The 15,874-nt window shown below is 39.1% G+C and overlaps 1 protein-coding gene and 1 long non-coding RNA gene across 3 annotated transcripts in view; one reads left to right on the top strand and one right to left on the bottom strand.

The window, feature by feature from the left end:
• The window catches only part of LOC103101199 (uncharacterized), a 46,469-nt gene that overhangs the window by 10,893 nt on the left and 19,702 nt on the right, over positions 1-15,874 (bottom strand). The window lies entirely within an intron of this gene.
• Positions 1-15,874, top strand: part of EPM2A (EPM2A glucan phosphatase, laforin) — a 171,800-nt gene that overhangs the window by 147,143 nt on the left and 8,783 nt on the right. For both annotated transcript variants that reach the window (XR_008916704.1, XM_007484693.3), the window contains exon 3: positions 9,462-9,703. Coding sequence is in view for 1 of the 2 variants with exons in the window: in XM_007484693.3 (XP_007484755.1) it covers positions 9,462-9,703 (242 nt within the window). In the remaining variant the exon portion in view is untranslated. The remainder of the gene's footprint in view (positions 1-9,461; positions 9,704-15,874) is intronic.

The raw sequence follows: 15,874 nt of genomic DNA, 5'->3' as shown, positions 1-15,874 counted from the left end.
GTTTTTTCAAAGTACCAGCTTCTTGTCTTATTTGTTAAATCAATAATTCTATCACTTTTGATTTTATTAATTTCTCCCTTAATTTTTAGGATTTTTAGTTTGGTTTTCTGCTGGGGGTTTTTAATTTGATCGATTTTGAGTTTTTTTATTTGCATTTCCAATTGATTGATCTCTGCTCTCCCTAGTTTGTTGATATATGCACTCAGGGATATGAATTTACCTCTGATTACCACTTTGGCTGCATCCCCAAAGGTTTGAAAGGATGTCTCGCCATTGTCATTTTCCTCGATGAAATTATTAATTGTTTCTATGATTTCTTCTCTAACTAAACGATTTTGGAGTATCATATTGTTTAATTTCCAATTAGTTTTTTATTTCGTTTTCCATGTACCTTTACTGATCATTATTTTTATTGCCTTGTGATCTGAGAAGGCTTCATTCATTATTTCTGCTTTTCTGCATTTGTGTGCTATGTTTCTGTGACCTAATGTATGGTCAATTTTTGTGAATGTGCCATGTGGTGCTGAGAAGAAGGTGTATTCCTTTTTATCCCTATTTATTTTTCTCCATATGTCTATTAATTCTAATTTTTCTAAGATTTCATTCACTTCTTTCACCTCTTTCTTATTTATTTTTTGGTTTGATTCATATAAATTTGATAATGGTTGGTTTAAGTCTCCCACTAATATGGTTTTACTGTCTATTTCTCCCTTCAATTCTCCTAGTTTCTCCATTAGAAATTTGGGTGCTATATTATTTGGTGCATAAATGTTGATTAGTGATATTTCCTCATTCTCTAGAGTCCCTTTTAACAAAATATAATTACCTTCCCTATCCCTTTTGATCAGGTCTATTTTTGCTTTGGCTTTATCAGATATCATGATTACCACTCCTGCCTTCTTTCTGTCAGTTGAGGCCCAGAAGGTCTTACTCCATCCTTTAATTCTGACCTTGTGGGTGTCAACCCGCCTCATGTGTGTTTCTTGAAGACAACATATGGTAGGGTTTTGGATTCTAATCCATTCTGCTATTCATCTACGTTTTATGGGTGAGTTCATCCCATTCACGTTCAAAGTTATGACTGTCATTTGTGGACTCCCTGGCATTTTGATATCCTTCCCTGGTTCTAACCTTTTCTTCTTGGGCTCTACCTTTTAGTCCAGTGATTTACTTTAAATTGGTCCCCCTTGTCCCCTCCCTTGATATGTTTCCCTTTTTAGTCCCTCCCTTTTTGTTCCCTCCCCTTCCCCCCTCTCTTTCCCTCCCCTTTTGTTTTCCATTTCCCCCTTCCCCCCCTTGGTTTTCCCTTCTCCCTACCCTTTTTGGGTAAGATATAATTCAAGATCCCAATGGATCTGGATGTTTTTCCCTCTCAGAGTTGATTTCCCTGAGAGTAAGGTTTAAGTAAAAATTCTCTTCCTCTCCTTCTAATAGTAGTTTTCTTCCCCTCCCCTTCCCATGTGAATCTTTGTGTGAGAATGATTATTCTATTTGGTCTTTCTTTTCCCCCTATTTACACATTACATTTTCCCCACCTGTTAGTATACATAGATTGATATAAATGTAGTCCTTATAGAAGAGAGTTTGAGTAAAAGAAGAAGATTACATTTTTCTCCTTTTCCCTTTCCTTCATATGTACCTTTTCAGGTATTCCATGCTCTTTGATTTTCAATATCGAACTTTCCACAGAGCTCTGGTCTTTTCATTGGAAAAAGTTGGAAATCTTCTATTTTGTTGAATTCCCATACTTTCCCTTGGAAGTATATAGTCAGTTTTGCTGGATAGCTGATTCTTTGTTGAAGACCCAGCTCTCTTACCTTTCTGAAGATCATGTTCCATGCCTTATGATCATTCAGAGTGGAACTTGCAAGGTCTTGTGTGACCCTGATTGGCATTCCCTTATATCTAAATTGTCTTTTTCTGGCTTCTTGCAGGATCTTTTATTTTCTTTGAGAGTTTTGGAATTTGGCAATTACATTCCTGGGAGTTGTCTTTTGGGGGTTTAGTTTAGAGGGTGTTCTGTGAGCTCTGTCAGTGGCTGTATTGCCCCCTTGTTCTAGAATCTCTGGGCAATTTTCTTTGATTATCTCTTGCATTATGATGTCGAGTTTGCTGTTTATTTCTGGCTTTTCTGGAAGTCCAATTATTCTTAAATTATCTCTTCTCCCTCTATTTTCCAAATCTGTCACTTTTTCAGTGAGATATTTTATGTTCTCTTCTAATTTCTTGGTCTTTTGGCTTTGCTTTATTAGTTCTTGCTTTAAAGCCTGGTTTTCCTTTTCACTTTGGTCAAACTGGTTTTGTAGATGTGTGAATTTCTTTTGCATTATTTCCCACTTTTCCTCCCGGAAGGCTTCCATCTTTTTGATCATTTCAGATTCAAATTCTTCATGGGTTTGTGGAGAGTTTCCATTTCCTTTGGAAGGTTTCAGAGCATTTGCTTGTGTTTCCTCTTCTATCTCCTCTGTTTTGTATTTTCGCTCCATAAAATGTGTCCAAAGTGCCCCCTTCTTCTTGATTTTTTTTTGAATTTTGGGACTGTTGTCCTTCTGTGGAGTTTGCCATCTCTGAGGGGGGGGGGATTAGCTTTTCTTATCTCTGTCTGGTGTTCAGAGGTTTTAGCCCTAGGTAGATTGTCCGTTCTATGCAGTTGTTGTTCTGTCTTCCCAGGAAGCCAGGAGTTGCTGGTGTGTCCCTGTTAGTGCCCTCCTCTCCTTGGCATCCTCCTGATGCTTCTCTGTTGCCTTACTTCCACGCTCTAAGCCTAGCTTGGCCCTTGTTCCTGAGCCTTAGTTGGCAAGAGCCTGCACTCTGTGGGAGGAGGGGCCACAGCTTCCTGGAGCTCTGAGGGCTCCTAATGAGATTAGCTTTCCCTGGGTTGAATTTAGTATGCCTTGAGGCAGGGACTTTTTTCGTGAGACTCCAATGGAAGGATCCAGCCAGGGTGTTACAAGCTCCCCCCCCCTCTCTCTGTTTCCCTGCTGTCTGGGTGCCCACTTGACTGGGTTTGGTTGTTTTCAGGATGTGGCCTTCAGAGTAGCTGGCTCCCGAGGCCCTTTTGCCAGTCCTGAAGGTTGCTGTTTCAGAAGACCCTGCTCTCTGAGGGGGAGGGGCTGCGGCTTCCCTGGGCTCAGGGAAAGGGCTCCTGATAAGAAGATTAGTTTTCCCTGGGTTGAACTGAGATTCGGATGGAAGGTTTTAGCCAGGGGGTTATGAGCTCCCCTGTCTCTCTCTGTTTCCCTGCTGTCTGGGTGCCTCCGCGACTGGATCAGGTTGTTTTCAGGATGCGGCCTTCAGAATAGCCGGCCCTGGGGTCCTTTTGTCAGCCCTGTGGGTTATTGTTGTTTCCTAAGACCCTGCTCTCTGAGGGGGAGGGGCCTCGGCTTCCTGGAGCTCTGGGCAAGAGCTCCTGATAAGAAGATTAGCTTTCCCTGGATTGAATTGAGTGTGCCCTGAGGCAGGGACTTGAGACTTGGATGGAGGGATCCAGCCAGGGGGTTACAAGCTCCCCCAGTCTCTCTGTTTCCCTGCTGTCTGGGTGCCCCCTCAACTGGGTCAGGTTGTTTTCAGGAAGCAGCCTTCAGAATAGCTGGCTCCTAAGGCCCTTTTGCCAGCCCTTAGGGTTGCTGTTGTTCCACACGACCCTGCTCTCTGAGGGGGAGGGGCCTCAGCTTCCCGGAGCTCAGAGGGCTCCTCCCAGGGGGTTACGAGCTCCTGCGTCTCTCTCTGTTTCCTTGCTCTCTGGGTGCCCCCTCTACTGGGTTACATTGTTTTCAGGAAGTGGCCTTCAGAATAGCAGGCCGTGGGGCTTTGAGGTTGCCTCTGCTGCCTCAGACTCGGACTCGGAGCTCTGGGTTGGGGGGGATGGGTCCTAGGACCTTCCTTCTGCCTACCCCTTAGGTCCAAGTGGTCTCGGGTTCTGGATTTTGGGGGGGGGCGTACCTTTTGATCCAGGTCCAGGTCCAGGAGGAGGACTCCTGGGGTCTATGCTGTTGATTGTTTTGAATTTCGGTGTCCTAGGAGCATTCAGTTTGAGATTGGTAAGGAAGGGTTTCAGGAGATCTGAACTTTAGCTTTCTCTAAGCTGCCATCTTGACCGGAAGTCCCAAATATCCACCTTTTAAGTAGTTTTTGTTGATTTAGTTATTCAGTGCTTGGCATATATTTTGGATAATTATTTCTGCACTGAAACAAAGTAATTCTAAAACTTGAAAGAGTAACAGAATATCATATAAAATAGCCATTTAAAGTGTTATTCAGCAATCAAAACTTTCCCAAATGAGTAACCAACTGCCTAACAGTCAAGTTGCTTTCATTTTTGAATGATATATATTCTAGTAAGTTTAGTAACTTTTATTTTCTTATATTTGTCATTTTGTCATACTTTATTTTACATTAAAACTTGTCATTTGGTTCAACAGATTTAATGCTTTTCTTTCAATTTTATTAATTTATTTGATTTATTTGATTTTTATTTCAATGTTTAATTGATTTTAAAACGTTTAGCTTTTATAAAAAAGTTTTTGTCATTTTTTAGTAGGATACCCCAAACCTTGGTCTGTTCTTTCTTTTTTGTTGACGAAAATCTTTAGAGATATAGGATTATTTTGACTATTATAAAGATGATTAATTAGAAGTTAAATCTTGTTACATTAATTTAGAGATAATAAGTGGAGAAACTGGCTTGAGAAAGAATTGGAGTTTAAAACAGATCTGAGACAGTCAGTTTCAGATGTTGACACTGTGATGTCTATTGCTGTTTCATAAATTATTTTATCTCTCAGAAGACCAAAGAAAGACCTAGTTTTTGGTTTGGACTCTGAGTCTGCTAAGGCTCAGTCCTAACTTGGTTCTTGGTGAGACTCAGCCAGCTAGCCTTTGTTATTTTTATAACTTGGAGACAAAGTTAACAATTATATACTTCATATAAAGATAATAGTGTTGGTTTATTGTAGATTAGAGAAAATTTAGGTTAGTCAGATCAGGAAGGATCAGTGTAGCCTGTGGAAGTAGAGGAAGTGGTTCCTTGGGGAACCAGGGAGTTTCATTTGGGTGGAGTTAGAATCCCTTAGAGCCAGAAATTCTTTTTTATCCTCATATTCTCAATGAAAAGTTTATTTTTGTATAATAAGAGTCTCCTTAGTGTCCTTGTGCCTGGCCCTGAAGAAAAGTTCACTTATGAGTGTCACTTCACTCATATAAACTGAAGATATTTTGTAAGCACAGCAAGCAGAGTATCTAATCAGTTTATATCTTAATCAATTCATTAACCTATTATTTTTACATTATACTCATGTTAAGTATTTAATAAATGTTTATTTATTGACTAATCTTAATTCTTTCTATAAATTTTATTGAACTGTAGTTAGTAAGGAATATGTTTAATATTCTCTCCACCTCTTTTACTCATTTGAATAGACTTCTACTTGTTATTTCTAATTATGTGGAAGAATAAGTGTTCATCCTCATTCCTTCACTTGTATTCCTCAGCATATCCTCTCCCACTTTCCTTTCATTTCTTCTTTTAAGATCTTTAAGTGTAATAGACTCTTTGCCAGACTTTTTGTCTAATTTGATTCCTTCCTTTTTGTTTTGTAACAGTTAAAATTCAACTGTTATGATTAAATAATAAAAAAATTAAATAAATAAATAAATGAAAAAACTGAGGCAGGTAAAAATTAGTTTCCCTCTGCAAGGAGTATTATATTTTTTAGAGGTTTATTAAAGGTTAAGAATTAGAGAAAATACAAAATAAGAAAAGCACGTGTCTAGGCCCAAAGAGCCCATTTACAACCCCTCACATCTTGCCTGATATGTAGAGAGACATGTCTGCTTTGAAGCAGAAACAGGAAGAGAGCTCAGTAGGTGGAGCACTCCTTTAAATAATAATTTGTGATCTCGCCCAGGTGAGAATTCAGTGCGATTACAAAGCATTCTGGGAAGTGAGCAAGGACTTCTGGGGACTGGAGTCCTGGGTTCAAGTCTCCATTTTTTACAGTTTCCCTTCACTCCCATGTTTATATTTCAATTTTTCTCCTGAGCTTTGGCCTTTCCATTACTAATGTCCGAGTATCCTTTATTTTATTTAAAGTCTTTTCCTACTTCTGTATGATTATAGGCATTTTTTGGATAGATTATTTTTGGATTAAGTCTATATATTTTGCCTTTTTGAATATCACATTCCACACTTTCTTCTCCTTTAAAGTACTCTCTGTTGAAACTTGTGATCCCATTTAGTTCCTTGACACTTAGTCTCTGACTTTTACAGTATTTTTTATTTCACTTGAAAGCTTCCTCTTCAGGATACTCTCCTGACTCTCCACATTATTCATTATGCCCCTGCACAAGTACCTTCTCCTTCCCACCTTCTCCAGCTTTTCACCTTTTCAATTATCATCTTCTCCCATTAAAATGTAAGCCTCTTCAGGGAAGTGACTATATTTATTTTTGCCTTCTATTTTCTATCCCCTTAGCATAGCGTAGTGTCTGTCATATAGTAAGTGCCTGTCAACTTGACTTTTGACTATGCTGTTCCTGAGAATTTCTCTCAGGAAGTGATAAGTAAATCCTTCCTTTTTGTGGGGCAACATTTCTAATATCAGGCCAGGCTTCTGAATCTTCTTTTTTTCTTTTTCGTATATTTTCTTTTGCTAAATATTTCCTAGTTACATATAATAAATTTTTAAGCATTTAAAAAATCTTGAATTCTAATTTCTCTCCCTTCCACCTTCTCCCTCTCCTGGAAGAGCAATTTGATACACAGTTATGCTTGTGAATTCTTGCAAAATATATTTCCATATTAGCCATGTTACAAAAAAACACAAAACAAAGCAAGTAAACTAAAGTAAAAAAAGAATACTTAAAAATGTATGCTTCAGTATAGTATGCATTCAGAGTTAATTAGTTCTCTCTGGAGATGGATAGCATTTTTCATATAGGTCCTTTGGAATTATCTTTGATAATTATCTTGATCAAAGTAGCTATGTCTTTCACTGTTGATCATTTTCAAAATATCGTTATTACTGTGTACAGTGTTCTTCTAGTTCTGCTCACTTCACTTTGTATGAGTTCATATAAGTCTTTCCAGGTTTTTCTGAAACTATCTTGCTTCTCATTTCTTACATCATAACAATATTCCATCACAATTATATACTGCATCTTATTCAGCTACTCTCCAATTTATGAGTATCCCCTCAATTTCCAGTTTTTTGCCACCACAAAAAAGAATTGTTACAAATATTTTGTACAAATAGTTTTTTTTTTCACTTTTCTTTGCTCTCTGGAATATAGACTTAATAGCAGTATTGCTGGATTGATCATAAAGTATGCAGAGTTCTAGAGCCTTTTGAGCATAGTTCCAAATTATTTTCTACAATGATTAGATCAGACCATAACTCCACCAACAATGCATTGATGTTCCAAATTTCCTTCAGAACTTGTAATTTTTCTTTGTTTTCTTTTTTTTTGTCATGTTATCTAACAGTATGAAAGTGCTATCTCAGATTTGTTCTAATTTGCATTTCTTTAATTGGTAGTGATGTATAGCACTTTTTAAAGGGACTTGTATAATATTTATTGGGAAAAGAGATGAGGAATATTGCTGCTCCTGAGGCAAAGGAGAGAGATGCCCCTTGCCGAGAGGAAGCAGCAGGGGTCCAATAAGGACTGTTTGTCATTGAATGACTGAACTGATGTTCAGCTCTCTCTGTGCCCAGAAAAGATAGTCCACTTATCTGACTGTGAATTCAAATAAAATAAAGTTTAATAACCAGTTTGGATTGGAGAGGTATCAGGAAAGAGGGGCAAGGGATGTCCCTAAATAAAGTTGGAGTTTTCCTCAGCTTTATGAGCTGAGGCCAGGCCTCAAAGGCTGGTGGAGGGTTTCTCCCTCTCTCATCTACTCTATATCTGTGCTAGCTTTGTCAAATTCAGAATCTTATCTGTAGACACAAAGCAAACAAGAACAGTTCTAACCTTCAGAAGCCTGTGTCTTTGGGCTGAACACAGTAGTAGAGGTATATCACTCCAGACTGGGCTGAATGAGTTCCTCCCTCCTCTCACCTCCAATACCAGGAAGGAAGTCCAACCCTGGCAGGAAGGAAGTGCTAGTCATAAGACACAACTGCCACTCCCAGTTGCCCCTTCCCCTACCAACTGTCAGTCTTGTTTCCTTTCCACACTTGATAGCTTTTTTTGCTACTACAAAATTTCCTTTGACCATTTATCAATTGAAGAATGGCTCTTAATTTTATAAATTTGGCTCATTACCTTATATATTTGAGAAATCTATTGCTTCATTTCTTCTAGGACTTCTAATTAATCATGTGATCAAACTTTGTTTTCCTTTGAGCCTTTGCTTATTGATACTCTGGTTTTGTATCTTGGGCATTCCTGATATCATAAAGTCTCCTTTTCCCCATTTGTTTACTCATTCTGCCAGCTTTAAAAATTATATTAGCATTTTCAATTAAGACTAGACTCTGCAAACTTCTGTCTGGATTATTCTGATCTGGCATGGTCTTGGTCTGTCTAGTTTGAGTTCCAGCCTTGATATTCTTCAGGCATTGAGTGACAAGTTTTTCAGGGATTCCAGGGACAGTTGCTGTGCACAGGACTTATAATCAGAAAGAAACATCTTTATGAGTTCAAATCTGGCCTCAGTACTAGCTATGTGACCCTAAGCACGTCACTGAATCCTACTGGCCTCAGTTTCCTCATCTGTACTGTAAAATGAGCTGATTGGGCCTGTTTCTTTTGGCTGACACCCCTAAAGACAGACCTTACAGTCCAAACTGCTTCCCTTAAGTCCTTCTGCCAGATGAACATGATCACAGGGATCCAGGTAGAGCACACAGTTGGGAAATTCCGGAATAGAGGCACTTCTATCCAGAGAGTGAGAGAGCTCCTTCCTGTTCCAGGGCCAGGAAAGAAGTGCTGGTCACAAGACCAACTGCCACTCCGAGTTACCCCTTCCCCCACCAACTGTCAGTCTTGTCAATATCTTCTCTCCAACACTCCAACTGCTGTTTGTTCCAGCTCAGTGGTAGAAAGTCCAGAACTTGCTTTAGTTTTCCTTTCCACATTTCTATTCCAATAACAAATTCCCTTCTGTTGTATGAGAATCTAATCTAGTATAGAATCCCTCCTTGTTGATTCCTCCACCTTTTAAAAGATTGAATTATTGTTTTGGAGTTAAGTAACATTGGCTGGAACTGCATGAAAAACAACAACAACAACAACAACAACACACACAGAACTATTAAGAAGCTTAGTATAACTGTTGGAATCTTTAGGGAAAGTCAGTGAGTCAGCTTAGCCAACTGAAGCAGAAGGTTCCCTTTAACCAGAAACCTAAACAGGTCATTCTCTAAGCATTCTTGTTAAATGGGTCTTACTGTAATGTAATGTATTCTATAGTATATTAAATCACAGTGATACCAATCTCTATTTTTAAATCCTAGAATTCTTCCAAATATCTGGCTAGGAAGCTGCCCTCGACAGTTGGAGCATGTAACCATCAAATTGAAGCATGAGTTAGGAGTTACAGCAGTAATGAACTTTCAGACTGAGTGGGATATTACTCAGAATTCATCAGGTTGCAATCGCTACCCAGACCCCATGACCCCAGAGACCATGATCAGGCTCTATAAGGAAGAAGGAATTGTCTATGTATGGATGCCTACACCAGACATGAGTACTGAAGGTAATGGTTCCAGTTGTTGCCCTTCTATTAAGTGTTTTAAGGAAACCCTTGAAAATGCATGCATCACAAATTATCTAAAATTCAGGTAGTAGAAATCTATTTTATATTTAGCTGCATAATTTTATTATGTATCTTGTATTCTGATTTCACAGGTAAAATTGTGATGAAATTGACTCCGGATCAATTTATTGTTCCAAAGTGTTTTTCTAAGATCATTATATCTACTTGTGACCTCCTAAGATCTGAATAATCATAGATTCTTTTTAAAAAAAACTCTTGCTTTCTGTCTTAGAAATATATTAAGTATCAGTTCTAAGGCAGAAGAACAGTAATGGCTAGGCAGTTGGGGTTAAGCGAATTGCCCAGGTTTACCCAGATAGGAAGTGTTTGAGGCCAGATTGGAACACAGGACCTCCCATCTCTAGGTTTGGCTCTCAATCCATTGAGCCACCGAGATCTGACAGTACTTCACTGACTATACAAACATGCCAGCCCATACTGTGCAATTATCAGTCATATATATACCATTAGTACTCCCACAGAGAGGTTTACCTGATATAGTATAGATATTCTTTTAATTCTCTTGACATTGTGTGAATGAAAGCTGCATACCTGGCTTGTCTTTATGTTGTCTAACTCTTCTTTTGTGACCAACCCATCTTTTTTTCCCCTAATGAGGTATTTCTCTAATGAATTTCTTGATATTTTCTCTCTCACATAATTCCTTCTTCCCTTGCTTATACTCAAGCTTATGTTTATTTATTTCCATTTTATTTTGCTATTTTATGGTGAGAGTGAATTCTTACCTTTTACCTTCCTTTCTTAAGGCTAGGCTGGACCTTTGACTATAGACCTGAGTAATGCCAGCATGCTTTGGAGTTCCATTTAGTTTTTATTGCCTGTTTAAGACTGTCTTATAATGGGACTGGCTTTCTTGGAGTGTTATATACAGTAACTCACTTGGACATTTGTACAGTAGTGTTCAATAAAGCATAAATCACATGGAGCTATATTTTCCCAGCCCACGCTTGTTCTGTGTTATTCATTCATTCAACAAGTTTTTTATTAAGCACCTCCTACATGCCAGGCACCAAGAATATTAAAAAAAAACACACCACCCTCAAAAAATATACAAAAGAGCATTTGAGCAGTGGAACCATAGTTTCCACCAGTCAATCAGCATGTATATACTAAGCACCTACTGTGTGCCACACATTATGCTAAAAACTGGAAATTCTAGTATAAAGGATGGTATAATCTATCTAGTACTCACAATGAGATGACATTCTAATGAGAGGAATCAGTTATGTATACATAAATATATGTATATATGTAGCACAACTTTAAAGCAAATAAATAAAACTATATAAATAGTAGCAAAATGCTAAGTTATTTGAGGGGTTTGAATGAGAGGGCACTTGGGATCAGGAGAGGCTTCATGCAAAAAATTGTCTCTGAACTTCATGTTAAAGGAAGAAGAACCTCTATGAAACAGAGGTGAGGCAAGACCACATTCTAGGTAGAGGGGATGAATGATGCAGAAGGCCCAGAGACAGGTAATGGAATGTTATTTATGAGAAACAGAAAGAGGGCAGTTTGGCTAAATAGCAGTGTGGGAGGAGGAGTATCATCCTTTGAGGCTGGAAAGATAGATTGGAGAGAGGAATTTATGTTTTTTTGCAAAGAGGCAATAGATTCCAATTCCTTTGGAGTTGCTAGAGTAGGAGAGTCATATGGTCAGATCTACACTTGAGGAAAATTTCATCGTCAGCAGTGCATGGGAGCTCAGTTAAGTGAAAGGTGAGCGCAGGGCATGAACCAAGATGATAGCTATGCCAGTGAAGAGGAGTCAGATGCAAGATGTATTGGAAAGAGAAATCACTTTAATATATTTCAATATATTTGTAAGAAAGTCAGCATGTCATAGTACAGAGAATCCCTCAGAGTTAGAGGCAGGACTTGAAACTGAAGTAGTTTTCTCAGAGAGAAGTAGGTACAATTGAAAGAAAAATGAATTTTGCATTAATATTTGGAGTAAAATTCTAGCACTTACTATCTATGTGAACTTGGGACAGTTCATGGGTGTCACTTTCCTTTTCTGTAAAATAAGAGAATTGAACTAGATAGCTTCCAAGCCTAAGTCTGAGATCTATAATCTTGAGGAACTCCTTGACAATTATTATTCTATCTGCAACAGAGTGAAATGTATATAGCCCTTAAGGCTAAAGGATTTCCTCTGAGTCAGACCATCTGCAGAATACTCAGTAATCAGAGGGTTAATAACCATTCCTGTGTCCCAGTGGTACATTTTATCAATAAATCAATCTGCCTGTGAGGCTCACAGGATGAGAATGTGAACATATAGATTAATTCAGCTGAATATTTTTAGAGCCCTAGAGAAAAATCTATCTCGAAGTGTTTTGAGCTGCAGCATAATGCTGTCAGATGAAGTCTAAGACAGAAGACAGTTGTTAGGCTAGACTGTCACCACTAGTTGTCACCGAGCTGTTAAAATCAATTGTACAATCGATTGTTACTCTTGTACTCTTTGTTGTAGGCAGAGAAGATGTTTAAGTGTTGGGTTTTTTTCCCCCTCCAGAATGTGATTTTACCTTAGCAAGAAAAAGCTCCCAAACTGCTGCTTACTTCAAAATCTTTTCAAATTCAGTTTATATTTTTTTCAAGGAAACAATTCTTATTAGGATTCTAATTTCTGGCATGGAAACAGATGCTCAGGCTAATTTCTGGGAACAGTTAATGGACCTTAGTAAAACCTTGATTGAGATGAGGTCAGATTCTGAACTCTTCTTCTGACATTCAGAATATTCCCAGTGTTCTCCTTAGTAGTCTGCTAAAGTGAGTGCCTAGAAGTGTTGTAATGCTAGGGAGACTGTGTCTGTATTACATTTTGAGTGCTTCAGGAAAAAAGTGTTCTACATGAATAAGTTAGTCTCAACAAAATCAAACCCAACCCTCCTCCCGATACCATTTATTGAAGGAAATATGGATTCACATAAATATGAACATGCATGACTAGTATGTGTGGGAGCAGAATTGAACCTTCCAGAACTAGTCCTTGGTGAAAATGCAAAGAAGAAGAAAATTTTCTGATCCTTTCATCTCCTTATCAAACTAGAACCAAGCTTGAGACTGAGGAATAAGCAATTATTACAGAAGACAAACGTTTAGGCAGTAAGAAATTAAGAACTGGACAGAGGCACCTCCCCTTTTTTAAAAACATTTTATTTGGTCATTTTCAAACATTATTCCTTGGAAACAAAGATCATTTTCTTTTCCTCCCCCCTCCCTCCCACAACCCCTCCCATAGCTGACGTGAGATTCCACTGGGTATCACATGTGTCCTTGATTCGAACCCATTTCCATGTTGTGTCATAAAAGGAGTTTGGTAGAACTCCCTCTTTGCTTATTATGTCAGATAGTTTATATAGTATTGGGATTAGCTGTTCTTTGAATGTTTGATGGAATTCGCTTGTGCATCCATCAGGCCCTGGGGATTTTTTCTTAGGGAGTTCTTTGATGGCTTGTTGGATTTCTTGTTCTGATATGGGATTATTTAAGAATTCTATTTATTCTTCTGTTAGTCTAGGCAATTTATATTTTTGTAAATATTAATCCATATCACCTAGATTGGTATATTTATTGCCATATAATTGGGCAAAGTAGTTTTTAATGATTGCCTTAATTTCCTCTTCATTGGAGGTGAGATCTTGTCTGTCAGGCTGCTAACCTCTTTCTGAATTTTTTCCCATTTTTCTTGCCAGAAAGTTTCCATCTTTTGGATAAGCTCCATTTTGAGTTTTCCAGAGCTTGGGATAATTTCCATTTTGGGGGGCATGTTTTAATTTTGTTTGAATTTCATCCTCTTTCTCTTCTGTTTCCTGGGTTTTCCCTCCTTAAAAGTTAACAATAGTCACTTTTTTATCTTCTTGGAGGGTTGCTCTTGGGCAGTGTGAACCATCCCTTCAGTGGTATTCCCTTTCCTTTTTGGTCAGAAGTTTCTGGGTGATATGGGTGGGTTTTCTGTGGATTTATGTTGCCTCAGACTAGTTCTTCCCAGCCTCCGTGGTTTGTTAGCAAGCCCATCCCTGTGCTCTTCTCTCCGGTGTGCAGGAATCTCATGTAAAACTTCTCTGAGGGGTAGATCTCTGGTAGTTCCTGTCAGTTTCCAAGGACTCCCCAGCCCCCACTACAGCGAGGAGCAGAGCTTTGGCCTCAGACAGTTTCTACAGTTTCTCGAGACTCCACACTGTTCGCAGTTTGCAAGGGCCCCCGCGGACTGCTCTCTCTCCAGTGAGCAGGGTTTTCCAGTGAAACCGCCCTGAGAGGTATTTCCCTATCAGTCCTCCTTAGATCCCAAGGACCCTGGTATGCTTCCCCAGACAGAGACGTTCCTCACTCACTCGCTGTCCCTGGTGAGTGCTCTGTGCCCCTACTCTGGTTCCGTGGGGGAGGTGAGGGTGGGGGAAGGGCAGCTCACTTCACATTTTTGTGCAAGCTTTTCTTCCTTCTTATAGTGTGGAAATGTTCACTCTCCACATACCTTCGTTACTGTGGCATACTGGAGAGTCCCTCCGTTCTTCCAAGGATGATTTTTATGTTCTTTTGAGGTAGTCTATTTCGTTTGGTGCTGGGGAGAGGAAGTGATTCACATCTAGATTGCAGCCATGTTTACCCGGAAGTCGGCACCCCTTTTTTTAAAACCCTTACCTTGTATCTTAGAATCAACACTCTGTATTAAGGCAGAAGAGCAGTAAGGATCAGGCAATGGGGGTTAAGTGACTTGCCCAGGATCACACAGTTAGGAAGTGTCTGAAGCCAGCTTTAAACCTAGGGCCTCCCATCTCTAGGCTTGGCTCTCAATAACCTGAGCCACCTAGTTGCCCTCTGAGAGGGGTAATCTTAAAACCCATAGAGCCCTAGTAAGAATAAGGCTTGACAATAAGATTATAGATTTGGATCTGGAAGAGAAGCTGAGAGTCTTCTAGTCCAACCCCTTTACTTTATAAGTGAGGAAACTGTCGCTTGTCACACAGGTAAGAAATCTCAGAGGTAAAATTTGGACAAAGGTCCTCTAACTCCAAATATCATGCTCTTTCAACTGTGCCTGTATACCAAACATCATTATGACCTTTGGGTCAAGGGCTTTATATACTTTTTTTCTGAGGCCCAGAACTGTCTTAGACTGGGAACCCATAAACAGAGGTAATGACAGAGCAATAGTTATCAATGAGGGCACACAGAGAAAGGCAGATCCTGGCACAGAGGGTTTGTAATTCTCATGAAAGTAGACAAAAACATAGAAAGGTTATATGCAGATGAGATATTTATGGTCCAAATGGGAGGTAATCTAAGAGAAAAGGTTATATACAAAAGGGTTATACACAAACGAGATATTTATGGTCTAAATGGGAGGTAATCTAAGAGAGAAGGGACTAGTCAGAGTTAGGAAAGAGCTTTTTGCATAAGGTAGGATTTGAGTTGTCTTGATGGAAGCAGCCTAGACGAAGACCCAATAAAAACTAATGAATCTGAAATTGCAAGAAGCACTCAGACTGGTAGGAGGAGAAGCAGCACAGAGCAGTCACAGAAACCCAGAGAAGAGAGTAATTAGGAGAAGATAGTCATAGTTTCAAAGGGTGCTGAAGTCAAGGAGAATGAGGATTGAGAAAAGGCTGCTAGGTTTTACAAGTAAGAGAGTGTTGGTAACTTCAGCAAGAGCAATTTCAACTGAATGATGAATTCAGAAACCAGGTTGTAGAGGGGTTTGAAGAGAATGAGGGGAGAGGAGAAAGAGCCTTGATTGTAGATGGCCTTCTCAATGAACTGAACCACAGAAGGAGGGGAGATACAGGATGATATCTAGCAAGGAGAGTTGGATCAAGGGATGGGTTTTTAGAATGTGTGAGACAAAGTCCTCAGCTGAGGAGATGCCATGCCAGGCTTAAAGGGGAATGAAAATGTTTGAAATAGTCACTGACAAGTGGGATAGTAGTTTGATTAAGAAGGTGTAAAAAGATTGCCTTGCTTCAGTGAAGGCCCATTAGAGATTATATAACATAAACTTATAGTAAACACTGTTTTGTGATTTTCTTCAGCTTTATTCAGCAGCACATGAATAGCAGCAAAGATTGCAGATGGGGAGTAATTCTG

This window comes from Monodelphis domestica, chromosome 2 (genome assembly GCF_027887165.1).
Source record: "Monodelphis domestica isolate mMonDom1 chromosome 2, mMonDom1.pri, whole genome shotgun sequence".
Lineage (NCBI taxonomy): Eukaryota > Metazoa > Chordata > Mammalia > Didelphimorphia > Didelphidae > Monodelphis > Monodelphis domestica.
This window is presented reverse-complemented; position numbering and strand designations above follow the sequence as displayed.